This window comes from Pelodiscus sinensis, chromosome 9 (genome assembly GCF_052426305.1).
Source record: "Pelodiscus sinensis isolate ZL-2025 chromosome 9, ASM5242630v1, whole genome shotgun sequence".
Taxonomy (NCBI): Eukaryota; Metazoa; Chordata; order Testudines; family Trionychidae; genus Pelodiscus; species Pelodiscus sinensis.
The window spans coordinates 164939-180055 of record NC_143060.1 but is presented as its reverse complement, the minus strand read 5'-3'; the positions used below and the strand labels follow the sequence as shown (position 1 = coordinate 180055).

Sequence of the window (15117 nt, the reverse complement as noted above, 5' to 3'; positions counted from 1 at the left end):
TTGCCATGGAGACCCAGCGCTTCTGACCCGGAAGCGGAAGTGAGCATGCGGCGGCGGCCTTGGAGAGGCCGGAAGTGAACTTTCGAGGCGGCGCGGGCTGCGGCGGGTCCACGTGCGTGGCAGGGGCAGGAGCTGGCTGCGGAGGTAAGAGCGGTCGCGCGCTGACTGCAAGGCCCACGGTGCAGCGCGCTTGGCCGGCACGTGCCGTCGCGCCCCAGGGCCGAGCCCCTGCGCCGCGGCCTCGCTCCTAGCGCAGCCCGGGCGCCGCGGCTGCTCTTCTAGGCGTCCGCGTGACGCTGCTCCCTCCGCGGCTCCCAGGGGAACAGGCGGGCGGCCAAGCCGCGTGTGATTCCGATGGCGCTGCTGCAGGGAGAGCGGCGAGCTGTTGTCTCTAGATGTCATGTATGGTAACCTGAAGGGTTATCTGCAGTAACAAACAGAAAGGGGGGTTACACACGTGGCTTTACTACTGTTAACAGTTGCAGCATTAAAAGTCTTTGTTCCCTTTAAAATGACGTACTCTCTAAAAGTCAGCTCCTCGCACGCAACCACTGACATTTTCAGCAGTTACACAGTTACTAATTACACATATTTGAACATCCCTAATCCCTGCCTGACAGGCCCCGCGCTGGGACCATGTGTGCTTCTGTGCCGTGAGCTCCATGCTTGTGCCTCTATGTACTGCCCCTAGCACAGTCTCACGGCTTCCATTGGTTGGAAACTGGCCAATGGGAGTTGCTGGGGCAGTGCTTGTGGATGGTTTGCTCCCCAACAAGCATGTGGCAGAGAAACAAACATGGCCCTAGCAGCCAGTTACTTTGAGCAGTGTGTGGGGTATGACAGGCAGGGAGCCTGACCAAGAGTCCTGCTGGGATGCTGGTCATGAGACACTTAGGATAAGCATTTCCTGGCTAGATCTGTGCCTGGCACCCTACTTCTGCACACAACCCCTCTGTCCAAGACTCTGTACCCTCTCCAAAACCTTTTCTCCAGGTCAGAATCCTCTCCTGCAGTCATACTCCCTCCCAGATTCTGCACCCCAATCTCCTGCCCCAGGTCACAACCTCCTCCTTCACCCAAACTCCATCCCAGACACCACACCCCTTGCTGTACCCGAATCCCCTACTCCGAGGTCGCTTCTGCACCAAACCTCCATCCCAGACCCCACATTTCCTCCATTAGCATGGAAGAATATGGCTCTTGACCACTTACCAAATTCTTGGAGTACCCCTACCTGAATCTAGCATCATGTCCCTGCACAGGGAATATGACACCATCCACTCTGCAATCAACCATCTCTTTTTGGCCAAGCTGGGTACAAATGAGACACTTATACATCCTTATGCAGGTCTGTAGATACAGAGGTGAATGCAGTATGAGAATTCAAATTGAACAGAGTACATATCATCTTTATCTCTTTCTTTCTTCCAGTTAAAAAGATGGCAGATTATGAAAATCAGTCGTCGTCAGAGTCTGAGTCAGAAGAATCTGTCATCACCGACAAAGAGGTAAACTTCATACCAACAGGCTTGAAAAATATAGAAGACCCTCACAATTTGCAGAATTGTTATTTGCAATTCTGCATATTTGTGGGTGTCTCCTGGCGAGGGATGTACTTGTGTAGTTGACTAAATGATTAACACGCTTATCAGTTAACATTATCTACTACACGCCACACTCCCCTCCCCATCTCCTTTAAGGTTTAGCAGGCTGGTTCAGTCCCAGCTCCCACCTGGTATCAATCCCTGTGACAGCTCTTAGTGCTTATAGTGCAGAGCCGCAGTGGGGATTGATACTGGGTCCTGGTGCAAGCTGGGACTGAGCCAGTCTGCCCGCATGCCGGCTTTTAGTGCCAGGACCGGTATCAACCCCCCCTTGCCACTTTGCAGTACAAGTGCTTGTAGTGCAGAGCCACAGGAGGGGTAGTTGGTGGATTGAGTGGTAACAGTGCTATCCCTTATCAATTAGTTGTGTAGTCAACAAAGTTTTTGTTTACTACACATTTAACAGATTTACTCGCTTCTTAATATCCTTACTCCAGGCTTGAGTGGGACACGGGGGCCAGCAGCCATGGGGGACTTACCTTGGCTCCCGGCCTCTGCAGTGAACTCACAGTAGTGAGTTCCATGGTGAGTTTGGAGGTGACTGGGAGCAGTGACTCCCAGCATTGGTGAATTTCGCCATTCGCAGTGGTGCCAAGAATGCAGCTACGGCAAATTGCAAGGGTTTCCTGTATTTCTCAATGCTGTGTGGGGAAAAAGAGAGAGAATGCAGATGAGAACACATAACACTATACGAGGAAAGGAGTTGTGGTAGAGGGATAAGTTACAATGTCAAGCATCCCCTATTAGACTAGCAATGTTCCACCACAGCATACTGCAGGGGTGGGCAATAATTTTTAGTGGAGGGTGGGGGCGGCATTCCAAGAGTTTGGTAAGTGGTCATGGACTACACTTCTATGGAGGGGTCAAAATGTTGTACCAATAAAAGCAAGCGGGATCTTATGAGAGGGATAAGGCAAAAAGCCACATTTATTGTAAAGATAAGAATAAAGAAAAGATAGAAGCAAACAACGTTTTTTAACTACTTATTCCTATCACTACTTAACCTTTATACATATACATATACATATACATATATATAAACATTCATTCAATCATTCATCCATTCATTCAAGTTCTATGTATTTGTTATAGTTACCAGCCTGGAAGTTGCTTGTGACAGAATACTGGCCAGGTATTCTGTACACAAGTGATGGTAGTGGGGAGCGAAGTCCTGATCAGATGCACATCTGAAGCTCCTGGTAGGCTGTCAGCAGAACCTTGGACTCTGACTCCATAGTCTTTTAGTCCAGTTCTTATAGGAATTTCTTCCTATGCCAGTCTATGGAAATTGCTGCATCATGCTGATGTCCAGGGTGGCTGTCAGGTGCTTGTCAGTAATCTCATAGGGTGGACCTCCAGTACTTGGTTTTCTCCACTTGACACCTTTTGGTTGCACTGGCACCTGACGCCTTCTTCAGCCCTTTGTTGCTGCATTCTCAGGCTGGCACCTCTCAAAACCATTCATTCATCATCCAAGCACTCTCTCTCTTACATACATTCCCTAATTAATGTTTCACATACAGTATTTTGTATAATAATAACTTTACATATACAAGAGTTGTAGTTACAAAAAGTCACAAAAGTTTCTGGGTGGCATTTCTTAAAACATTCTCTCTCTGAGTGCTGAGTTAGTTACTGTTATAGTTACAATGTTTCACTTTGCGATTAGGGTTAATTGCTTCACAATGCTTTGAAGAGAATGGGCGTCAATTGTGTAACAATAAGTTTGAGCGTGCCCTGGGACACAGAGAGGGGAGCTGTTTCTGGCTACATAGAATTATATTTTTAACAGTTTTAAGTTACATGACCTAATATTATATTCTTAACAAATTATATTCTAGAGGGGCAATAATTATAAATCTAAACATTTAACAATCTTAACAAATAGTAATAATAATAATAATAAATCTAAACACTTATCAAGCTTGATAACACTAAATCTAAACATTTATATGGTTCTTCTACTTAACAAACTTATATTACTTAGACTTTTACTTGTGGGAAACAAATTATGGGGAGTCACTTCCACTTGGGGGAATCATTTTTAATACTTTAATATGTTATCCCTACAATAGGTCTGGGACAAAAGATCGGTACAGAAGGAAGCTTGGGATAGAGGACTGGAGTTTAGGAGGGGGTGTGGGGTCTTAGGGGGTTTAGATGAAGGAGGGGGTTATGATCTGGAGCAGGGGTTTGGGAGTGGAGGGTCCATGAAGGGGTATGGGTGCAGGAGAAGATTCTGGCCTGTAGGAGGGGGACGCAGGGTCTGGAAGGGAGTTGTGACCCTGGGTAGAGGGGATAGAGGATTTGGGTGGTGACCTGAGGGAGATGGGAGGGAGGGGGTGCCAGAGGAAAGCTATGGCTGGGAGACTCTTCTCTAAGCAGCTCCCAGGCAGCAGTCCAACAAGTACCTGAGTCGTCTGGGCGTTCTACTCCATGTGGCTGTGCTCCAGCACTGAGAAGGAGAGAGGAAGGAGGCTCTGGTCTGCCCCTACCGCCACAAAATTTCTCAGTTCCTATTGGCTGGAAACTGGCCAATGGGAGCTGAGGGATTTTGCTGGGGGTTGGGACAGTGAGTTAATATTCCCATCCCTCCTCAACATGCAGAACAATTAGCAGCCAGCTGTTTAAAACAGTGTGAGCTGCTGTGTAGTGAGGGTGCTGGCGAGGTCGCGTGCGCTGGATCCGGCAGCTTGGCGAGCTGAATCCGGCCTACTAGCCGCTTCGTGCCCACCCTGTCCTACTCTGTGTTTGGGCGAGAGGAGTCTGCAGATAAAAATCAGCCCTTCTCTCTTGTGGCCAGTTGTCTTGAGATAGCATCCCTAATCCTAAGGGTTCTTATCCCCTGTCCATTAATTTGTTTGAGCTTCTGACATGTTACACCTTTATCCCTTTTTGTCAGTTGGCTGGCATTCCTGGTTAGGAATGTTCTTCTGAGTGATAAATCCCTGCATTGGTCCAAGTGTTCAGCCTCTTGCAAGGACCATAATACATCTTCTCTGGACTAATCCCTAACCAGTCTTCTCCTTCTGCGTAGCTCCAGGCAGCATTTTCCAGGGGTGTTCTAAAGCCAGGGCTGAATGTTGTGCTTGAGAAGCATCAGAAGGCTCTTAACAATGTGGTGAGTACTGTCTGTGTAGGCTTTGCCTCTGATATGCATGCAAGAGCTTAAATGGGAAGAGTTCACATAGGAAGGTTGGGCTTGTACATGTGGCTACATACAGGAATCAAAAGGTTAGTGAATTAAAAACTCTTAAATAATTGTTCAATTACTCCATACATTTTTGGTGGGGAACACTACAACGGTAAAGGCTGGAGATTGCTATGAAACTAACACTGCCATACCAGTTGCCTTTTTACCCAGTGAAGTCCGTGTGTGAGTTGATCATGTTCTTCACTGCTGTGAAGCTGATACACCAAGGTTAATATTATTCATTGATTTTAGCTTCTAGATTAAATGGTTTATTTTTTTCAGGATTTCATAACCTGATTGCTGTCATAGGCCATCTCAAATTGTTGAAGACTTAGCTGGCTGTACCTAAGGTTATTGGTAATGATTAAACATTAAAAGATTGGCTAGTCCACCCATATCATGGACTAATTGTTAGAGCTCTTTATAGATACAAAGTTTGGATCTGCAGACTTGGTTCATGGATGTGTATGCACATAAGCCTGATATTGCTGGGCTTTACCAATTGTTGCCTACTCCCCAGGATCTTGGGAAGTAGATTCCAGCTGATGGAGTCCAATAAAGTAGCTTTTCTTTGCCTTTTTGTGTTTGGTTCACTTCAAATGTTGTAGAACATGTTTTATCCTTGCCACAGGGCTAACCTACCAATTTTGAAGACGTTATATGCCATAGAATCATAGAATACTAGAACTGGAAGGGACCTTGAGAGGTCATTGAGTCCAGTCCCCTTCCCTCATGGCAGGACTAAATCCTGTCTAGACCATCCCTGATAGACATTTATCTAACCTACTCTTAAATATCTTCAGAGATGGGGATTCCACAACCTCCCTGGGCAATTTATTCCAGTGTTTGACCATCCTGACAGTTAGGAAGTTTTTCCTAATGTCCATCCTAAACCTCCCTTGCTGCAGTTTAAGCCCATTGCTTCTTGTTCTATCCTCAAAGGCTAAGATGAACAAGTTTTCTCCCTCCTCCTTATGACACTCTTTTAGATATCTGAAAACTGCTATCATGTCCCCCCTCAATCTTCTCTTTTCTAAACTAAACAAACCCAATTCCTTCAGCCTTTCCTCATAGGTCATGTTCTCTAGACCTTTAATCATTCTCGTTGCTCTTCTCTGGACCCTCTCCAATTTTTCCACGTCTTTCTTGAAATGCGGTGCCCAGGACTGGACACAATACTCCAATTCAGGCCTAACCAGTGCAGAGTAGAGTGGAAGAATGACTTCTTGTGTCTTGCTCACAACACACCTATTAATACATCCCAGAATCATGTTTGCTTTCTTTGCAACAGCATCACACTGCTGACTCGTATTTAACTTGTGGTCCACTATAACCCCTAGATCCCTTTCTGCCGTACTCCTTCCCAGACCATCGCTTCCCATTCTGTATGTGTGAAACTGATTGTTCCTTCCTAAGTGGAGCACTTTGCATTTGTCTTTATTAAACTTCATCCTATTTATCTCAGACCATTTCTCCAATTTGTCCAGGTCATTTTGAATTATGACCCTATCCTCCAGATGAGTCGCAATCCCTCCCAGCTTGGTATCATCTGCAAACTTAATAAGCGTACTTTCTATACCAATATCTAAATCGTTGATGAAGATATTGAACAGAGCCGGTCCCAAAACAGAACCCTAAGGAACATCCCTCCTTCTGCGCTCCTTCTGCCCATCACTCCTTCTGCACTGTTCAACACATCATAGGGTATGTCTACATTGCTGTTGGAAAGTTTGATCTAGCTTGAGTAATAATAGCAATGAAACTGCTGCATTTGGGGCATCTTCAAGGATTTGCTCCTCCCATCCAGTGGGAAGAAGTGGATGCATTCCTGAGTGATTTCTGCCTGTGCTGCTGCTTCACTGCCATTGTTACTTGAGCTAGATCTGAACCAGCTATGTCTAGATTTGCTTCATTGACACCTCCCAATTGCAGTGCACATGTACCCATAGAAGCGCACTGACTTGCTGTCATATGAACTTTATATTCTTTAAAAGGTAATGTTATTTTGGTATACCCAAGAGTGTATACAAAATCTAAAATCGGGTTGCTGTCAACATGAGTGGGAAGATTTATAATTATAAAATCACACCATCGCTCATTTAAGTAATTGACCTGATCTAGTATTGGACTTTGTCTTTTCTCCTTCTTGGGGTTTTCATACTATGTCCAAACTCAATCCAAAAATCCTTTCTTGGGGGTCTGGTTTATTAAAAAACCATCACAATTATTTCAGTGCAAGTCTTTCCCTAAGATCTTAATTCATGCTGCCTGGCATTTCCTCAAGCTGCTGCTTAAGGCTGTTCATCTCCTGCCCCTCACTACAGGTAGCTCCAGAAGTTTGCATCTACCAGTTTGGAGAGCCCCTTCTCTGATCCCCTTTGTCTCTGTCTCTCCACAGGAATCTTGCTGCTGTCTTAAATTCAGTGCAGCAGATAGTCTTATTTGCCTGAAAGGCTGTCACCTGGGGAGGCAGCTAACAAATTAAGGTGGGGTTGAGCCCAATTCTCTTTAAGAGGCACATCGCCCTATTATAGACATTTAGACTGTGTCTACACTGGCATGAATTTCCGGAACTGCTTAAAACGGAATACTATTCCGTTTTCAGTTTTTCTGGAAAAGGAGCGTCTACATTGGCAGGCTGCTTTTCCGGAAAAGCCCTTTTTCCGGAAAAGCATCTGTGGCCAATGTAGATGCACTTTTCCGGAAAAGAGCCCCGATCGCCATTTTCGCGATCGGGGCTTTTTTCTGGAAAAGACTACTGGGCTGTCTACACTGACCCTTTTCCGGAACAGTGTTCCGGAATAAGGACTTATGCCCGAGCGGGAGCAGAATAGTTTTTCCAGAATAGCGGCTGATTTCGTACAGTAGAGCGTCGTTGCTTTTCCGGAAATTCAAGGGCCAGTGTAGACAGCTCGCAGCTTATTCCAGAAAAGCGGCTGATTTTCTGGAATAAGTGGCCCAGTGTAGACAAAGCCTTAGTATCTAGCCTTCAGAAGGCAAACTTGTTGTTTTTGTGTCTTGCTACTAATAGAGATGTCCTTCCTTTTTCTAGGATGGGTTGAAGCAGTGTTTGTCTGAATTCAAGCAGCACCTAGCCTGGGTGGAAAGACTGGATGTGACCGTGGGTCAGGCACCAAATGTCATGAGTTCAGCCTCATATCCTACACCTGACAAAGTCACCGTTGACCCTGAGGATGACTTCCAGAGAGAAATGAGCTTGTGAGAAGAGGCAACAGTTTTCTCTGGGGCCCCAATCATACCACATACACAACCCTACTGCTGCATCACTATTGAACCTTGCTAGGCATTGCACAGCATGACAGTCATGCCATCCGTCCACATGTCAATGTCACATCACTTTCAATCCTCAATGCATATATATGTGTAACAACTCAACAACCAGGTGTCATACTGCTATAAACTCTCAAAATATATTCCAAAATAGATCAAGACGTCTTGAAGTTTGAAATCTCGTTTTGGATTCTGAAATCTTGGGTTTTACCCTTTTTTGGCAGGCCTGGATTATAAAATTATCAATCACGAGAAAATATTTTAAGCATATTAAAAATATTAAGGTGTAGTTTGTGGCGGAAGGAACTCGTTAGTGATGACTGGCAGTAGAAAATCCTAAAATTGATGGACTTTTTTGTAGCTGTGTTAGATATGTAATGAGTAACAGGTTAACTGGTTACCAGGTAATGGTTAATTGGTATCTGAGAGCAACCTGTGGCCTTCCAGGGGCAGAGGGCTGCTCCACCCCACTGGACCCACAGTGTTGCAGGCTGGGGTGGGAGCCAGCAGCCTCACATGGGGCCGGCAGCCCTGGGGACTGCTCCGGCCAGGCTTAAGCAGTCCCCCACCCAGGATCCCACTTAATCGGTTAACTGATTAAACCTAACGTTTAATCATGTAAATAATTAAACATGACATTGCCTTAAAACTGCTGTTGAGCAGGATACAGATTAGGGATGTAATCTCTGGTTATTTTCTCACAGAATGTAATTTCCTTGAAAGAAATGCAGTGAAATCCCCTAGGCTGGGGTGGGCGAAAGGGCCCACCAAGTGGGTTGATTCAGCCCACAGAAACCCTGCTGCTCCCCCGCCCCCAGGCCAATTAGGGCCTGGGGGCGGGGTAGAGCCCGAAGCTTCCTCCCACCCTGTGAGCAGCACGCAGCGCTTTAAAGTGCCGTGTGCGGCTCACAAGGCAGGAGGAGACGTCACACGCTCCCCCGCCCCCAAGTCCTGATTGGCCTGGGGGGGCAGAGGAGCTGTGTGAAGTTTCTTCCACCCTCCCCCCTGCCCTGGGAGGAGCACATGGCACTTCGCACAGCTCCCCCACCCCCAGGCCAATCAGGACTTGGGGGCAGGGGAGCGTGTGACATCTTCTCTCGCCCTGCAAGCAGCACGTGGGAGGAGGCTTCGCGTGTTCCCCCAGGCCAATCGGTCTGGGGGCGGGGGAGTGTGTGAAGCCTCTTCCAGCCCTCCCAGGGGCATGGGTGCCTAGTGGGAAGGGGGGCAAGTGGGCTTCCCCACCCCCAGACCTACTATGGTCTGGGGGGTGGGGAAGGCCAGAAGCAGTCTGGCCCTGCCCCTTCTGGATTTGGCCCTGCCCCTTCCATGGCAGCCTGGGGCCACTTCAAAAAATTTTGCCCACCCCTGCTAGGCTGTCTTACTTTGAAGGACATGAGAAAATCATGCGCATTGCAATTTTTTTGTACATGGTGGCATTCTGTACATTCTAAATCTACATTCAACATGGCAAAAGAATTGCACATTGTAAACAAATTGCTGCCCTGTTAAAGTCATCTTATAGCTGTCTCCAATAAAACAGCAGCAGCTGAAAAGGTGGTAACTAATTTCCATGCCTAATTAAGTAGATAATTTATTAAAAAATAAATAAAAATGTGTAGTATGCCACTAAGGTTCCAAAATGAAAATGGAATTTCTTGTGGCATCTTGGTGTCATTGCAATTCTGTTTATTTTATGGTTTGAATTTTATAGTTGAAGTTGTCAAATTGTAAACTACCAGCTAACCAGATAAAGAGGAATAGAAAATAGGGATGTTAAATATCAGTTAATTGAATTGTGGAGTAACCTCATGAATTCTTATCAGCTAGTTGACTATTCTATAGTTCCTGGGGTCGGGGCTGCCAGCCAGTGCACTCTGGCCTCACTCCCGAGAAGACCGCTGCCTCGCCATGCTGCTGCCACTGTATCAGACAGCAGCACAAGGTACCAGCTGGGAGCTGGTCCATGAGGGGAGTCAGTTTGAAAACCAGCTCCCCTTGTGGACCAGCTGTCTGTTGCCCTGTGCTGCTGCCTCTAATAAAGAGGCAGCGGTGTGGGGTGGTAGCAACCCCTGTCTAGGGGGTGTTCTGAGCTCCCAAACCCAGCGCGAGCCAGAATTGAGCTGGGCTGCCTGCCCGCCTGGCTCAATATTCTTTAAATGCAGAGCCTTAGTGGAGTTCAGTCCCAGACCCATCGCAAGCCAGGACTGAGCTGGGCTGCTGGCCAGCCTGCTAAAAAAATTACTGGCAAGAGGTGGGGTGAGGGGGGAAATGCATGTAGTCTATAGCATTAACTTATAAGTTTTTGCTTATTGGTTAATCAGTTAATTGACTACACTTTTACATTCCTAATAGAAAATACCACATGAGCATTGTGTCTTGATTAATGTGTTGGTACCTTAATTTCTGGGCTCTTTGCATTTTTAATGTTGCTCTAATATAGTTTTGGGATTTAATATAAATGTTTATTTATCTTGCACCAAATAAGTAATATGAGCAGTTTCTGATATCCCTGCCTATGTGATTTAGACTTTACTGTTAACTTTAACTTGCAGTTCCATTGTTTTCCCAGTTACCGACAGGGCCAGGCAGCAGTGCTAAAGGCCCTACCTTGGCTACATAACCAAAAGGTCCCCACAAGAAGGCCAGATGATTACTTTGCAGAGATGGCCAAATCTGATCAACAGATGCAGAAGGTATTAAACTCGGCACTGGTTGTTTTCCCCTCCTTCAAATTCCCCACTGTGGGTTTTAGACTACATAAAGGATAAACTTTCAGATGCATCATTGTTCAGTCATTGAAGCATGACTAGACCTGAGACATTTGTCAGCACATAGATTAGTTCACTAGTCTGGATTCCTGTCTTCAAGAGTGTCCTGTGACAGGTGCTCTGGAGGAAGGTGCAAAAACCCCCATAAAATGGACATTTTTTGTAAATAGTCTGTCCCCAGGGGAATTGTAAAGTGAAATATAAATGATTCATAGCAGGGAATTGGGAGTAAGGAGTGAATTGAATAAATCAGGTATTTTAATCCGGAGTCTTATGTCATGGAGTGTGCGGGAGTCAGTGGGCCCTGCACCCCCATCTGCAGTCAGATGTGACTCTCAGCCGTCAAGTAGAACAGAAGGTTTTTTCATTGACAGGGACACAGCATAGCACATAGGAACCAGGACCAATCAGTACAATCCATCTTGGGGATGGGAGGGCCCATAGCCCTTCCCAGTCTAACTGTCACTGGTTGCATCTTCCCCCTAGGATCAGGTGACAGGATGACTTGGGCCATTCCTGATGTGCCTTCCCTCTGAAGTTCTCACCGAAAGATCCCATATCCCACTGGGCGCATCCCCCACATAGACAGTCACTACAGAGCAGCATAGGACAGTAGGACTCACACCTGCGTAACAAAGCAGTGAATACAGTCCCCATTACGCCACAATTTAGAACTAGGTTCACAATACAGAATTGATTTGTATACTATTAAAAACACAGGAATTTTTTCCAATGTCTGATGGCCTGACAGAATCTTCCTGAAGCTCTGATCATTATCCCCAGGGAATTATAGCCACTAACATTATCCAAGATTCAAGTCGCTTATAAGGGAACTGCTGGATCTCTTCTATCAATCCAAAAGAATTTGGCAAAAATGATAGCTTTGTTTCACTCTCTTCTGTAAGAACTTGTTCTCTTGAGGTTGCACTTGATCTCTGTATGTCCCATTAATCTTGCCAAATCTGGGTTAAAGAAAACCAGAAGGCCAGGAGTTTCTGTAGTGAGCATTCCCAGGCTTAAGTTATTTGACCATAGTGGAGAGAAAGAGAGTCTAAAAATCACTGCATGCAATAGAGAATGTGGCACTGGGTTTAGGCAGCATCTTTCGTAGGACCTTGGAAATGTAATCAATATAGACTACATTTAGTGCATAGTATAAAGGTTTACAACATGTTTTATATTTATATCTGAGTAATTATCTTACTGATATGGCTTATCCATCTCAGGGTTCACATAGCCACATCTTCTTTTGTATAACAAGCACATTATTTTGTTTCCTAATAAGATTCGACACAAGCTTAAGAGCAAACAGGAGGCAATGGAGAAGTCTGAGAAAGCAAAACAGCTTCGTGCACTGAGAAAATATGGCAAAAAGGTGAGGAGGCAGTGAAACTTATGGAGCAAGAAGGGAAATCCAATGGCAAGACCCTGGAACTCTGGGTGGTGATCCCAGTTATTGTTTGAGAACCTCTTGGACAGCCTTTCTACGCTGTTGTCTGTGGACAGTGCAGGAAAGGGCCTTGAACACTGAGCTGTTTTGCCAGTTTAGCACTTCAGTTTGGAGGTGTGTAAGTGGAAAATATAAAGACAGTGGAGCGTCTTGGGAGGGTTCAGGGCATAGTAGGGAGCAAAACCCATATTGTCTTGTTACAGGTACAGACAGAAATTCTGCAGAAGAGGCAAAAGGAGAAAGCAACTGTTCTGAATGCAATCAAGAAATACCAGAAAGGTGAGGTCATCCATCTCTCCAAAAGAAAGTGTTGCAGGGAGGGGAGGGAGGACAATTGATCATGATAGAGCACTGCAACATGTGAGGTATCACCAGCCAGTATTGGAGAGCAGTGAGTTGGAAAAGGTCATTGCTGAACATAGAGGTACACGGGAGCAGCAGTATAAAGACTTTAATAGGCATTGCCCAGTGGGAGATAAAACTGTCTTGAACTAATGATATGTAACTCTTGCTCACATTGGAATTTCTTCTGCCAGATTCAATGATAGTATTCCCACAAAAGTTCTGCTCTTGCAGGTCTCTCTGACAAGTTGGATTTCCTGGATGGGGAGCAGACACCACCACATCAAGGGAAGAAGAAAGGAGATAGTGGTCAACAAATAAAGAGAGGGTGAGAATGGGAGTTGGAGGCATTGCAACTGGTGCCCATACATCCCCACCTGAGTCTATAACGGGTGGGCAAGAGGCAGCCAGTGGGCCCTATCTAGCCCACCAAGCCACAGGATCTGGCCTGTGACCACCTCACCAGTACTCTCACTATGCAGCAGCTTGTGCTGGGCTGCTAATTGCTCTGCATACTGGGAAGGGACCGGAGAATACATGTGCTGTCCCCATCCCCAGCAAAATCCCTTAGCCTCCATTGGCCAGTTTTCAGCCAATAGGAGCTGAGAAGTTTTGCTGGAGGCAGGGTCAGACCAAAGCCGCCTTCCTCCTTCCTTCTCAGTGCTGGAGCAGAGCCATGTGGAGTAGCCTGCTTAGCAGACTCAGGTTCCTGCTGGGCTGCTGGCTGGGAGCCACCTAGATAAGAGTGTCCCAGCCACAGCCTGCCTCTGGCACCCCTGCACTCCCCCCTTCCAACTCTGCCCCAGATCACCACGAAAACCCTCTGTATCCCCTCCCCCCATCATCTCCAGGTCACAACTCCCTCCCAGACCTCCCCCCCCAATCTACTCCTCTCCCCCAGTCCAGAATCCTCTTCTGCACGTCCAAACCCGTTCCAGATCATAACCTCCTCCTTCACCCAAACTCCCTCTCAAACCCCCACACCTTGCACCCCTGTCCTCTATCCCAACCTTCCTTGTGTACCCAACCTCCGTCCAAGACCCACACCCCCTCCATAGAAGTATGGCCCATGGCCATTTACCGGAATCTTGGAGTGGCCCCCCCATTAAAAATTATTGCTCAGCTCTGGTCTATAAAGCTGCTTTGCAGGATACTATCAGGTTCTAGCTATCCCCATCAGATAATTCCTAGCTCATAATGGTAATGTTCAATCATGTGCACCTCAGGGTAAAGTTGCTGCTGGTAGCATACCCTTTCAGAGAAGAAAAGATGGTTATAAACCAGGTGGAGCAGAGACTGGAGTGTCTTAGCTATTTTTGCTCTTCTGCTATGAGAGAGGGAGACAAATTGGTCTTTTCAACAGCTGGAAAGAAATCTGATGGGATCTCAAATGATGTAAGGATCACAAAGAAGGAGCTAGAGGGGTGTTTCCCACAGTACACATGTGTTTTCAAGCAAGCTTTCTGAGGGAAAGTACTGGGGAATCCAGCAAAGATGACTCCTTGTTTCTGTTTCAGACCAAGTGCCAAGCGACGTTACAAGAATCAGAAGTTTGGTTTTGGTGGGAAGAAGAAAGGCTCAAAATGGAACACTCGGGAAAGTCACAATGATGTGTCAAGCTTCCGGGCTAACATGGCCCACAACAAGGGTCCTGGAAAAGCAGGGAAAAAAGGTTCCAATGTGAGTGAGAAGTGTGTCCTACGCATTACCAACCCTGTGTGTTAATGGGAAACTGGCCTTGGCCACAGTAGTATGGGCTATATGGGTGTCAGTGAGCGACACATGAGCTCTGTGTATAGGGAGCTATGGACTGCATATTTGGGGACCAAAGCTGACCAGGTAGTGGTAGTGGGCAAGGCTAGGCACATTGGTTTGACATGAATGGGTCTGAATCCTTCTATTAGAAAAACTGAAAGGTGAGCATCATCGCTCTGACATACGTCCCTTCTTTCCCCTTGCTATGAAGCCAGAAGCAGGGGGTTTGAAGCTCAAAACCAGAGATCTGAATTTGTCATTCTTTCTTTACAGAAGAGACCGGGCAAAAAGATGAGGCAGAAAATGAAGAGCCGAACCTGATAAGGACTGAGTGGGTTTTGGTCTAGTTCCTATGTAGCTATGAATTGCAAGTATTCCTCGTGTCACTGGTGTCTTGAGGCAACTCTAACTGCTGTTGAGCAAGCTGCACAATGTCATTTGGTACAGAGGGTTGCCGTGGAAGTGCATGTACTGTCACTGACTCCTTTGTACTGTTAATTTTCTTCCAAGATTTTTTTCTCTCAAGCTTCGGGCCTGGCATATGTGAACTCATTAAATAGCTTGAACAGAGTCATTTAGTTCTTATAACTTCAGTCTTATATTGAGGGAGGAACCTGAAGTCCTCCCCCCCTCCCACCATTGTGATTGGGCCTAGAGGAGCCCTATGACTCTTTCCACTGCTGCCTTTGGTAAAAATGGGGAATTTAGCCTCCC

The 15117-nt window shown here is 46.2% G+C and overlaps 1 protein-coding gene across 1 annotated transcript; it reads left to right on the top strand.

Annotated features, from left to right (window-relative positions):
- Positions 1-9: 9 nt before the first annotated feature.
- On the top strand, positions 10-14973 carry EBNA1BP2 (EBNA1 binding protein 2). The gene is made up of 10 exons (XM_075914608.2): positions 10-144; positions 1432-1508; positions 4642-4725; positions 7850-8016; positions 10658-10781; positions 12142-12231; positions 12510-12585; positions 12883-12976; positions 14166-14328; positions 14677-14973. Exons 2-10 carry the CDS (start codon positions 1440-1442, stop codon positions 14722-14724), a joined length of 915 nt encoding a protein of 304 aa, XP_075770723.1. The 5' UTR covers positions 10-144; positions 1432-1439; the 3' UTR covers positions 14725-14973.
- Positions 14974-15117: the final 144 nt, after the last annotated feature.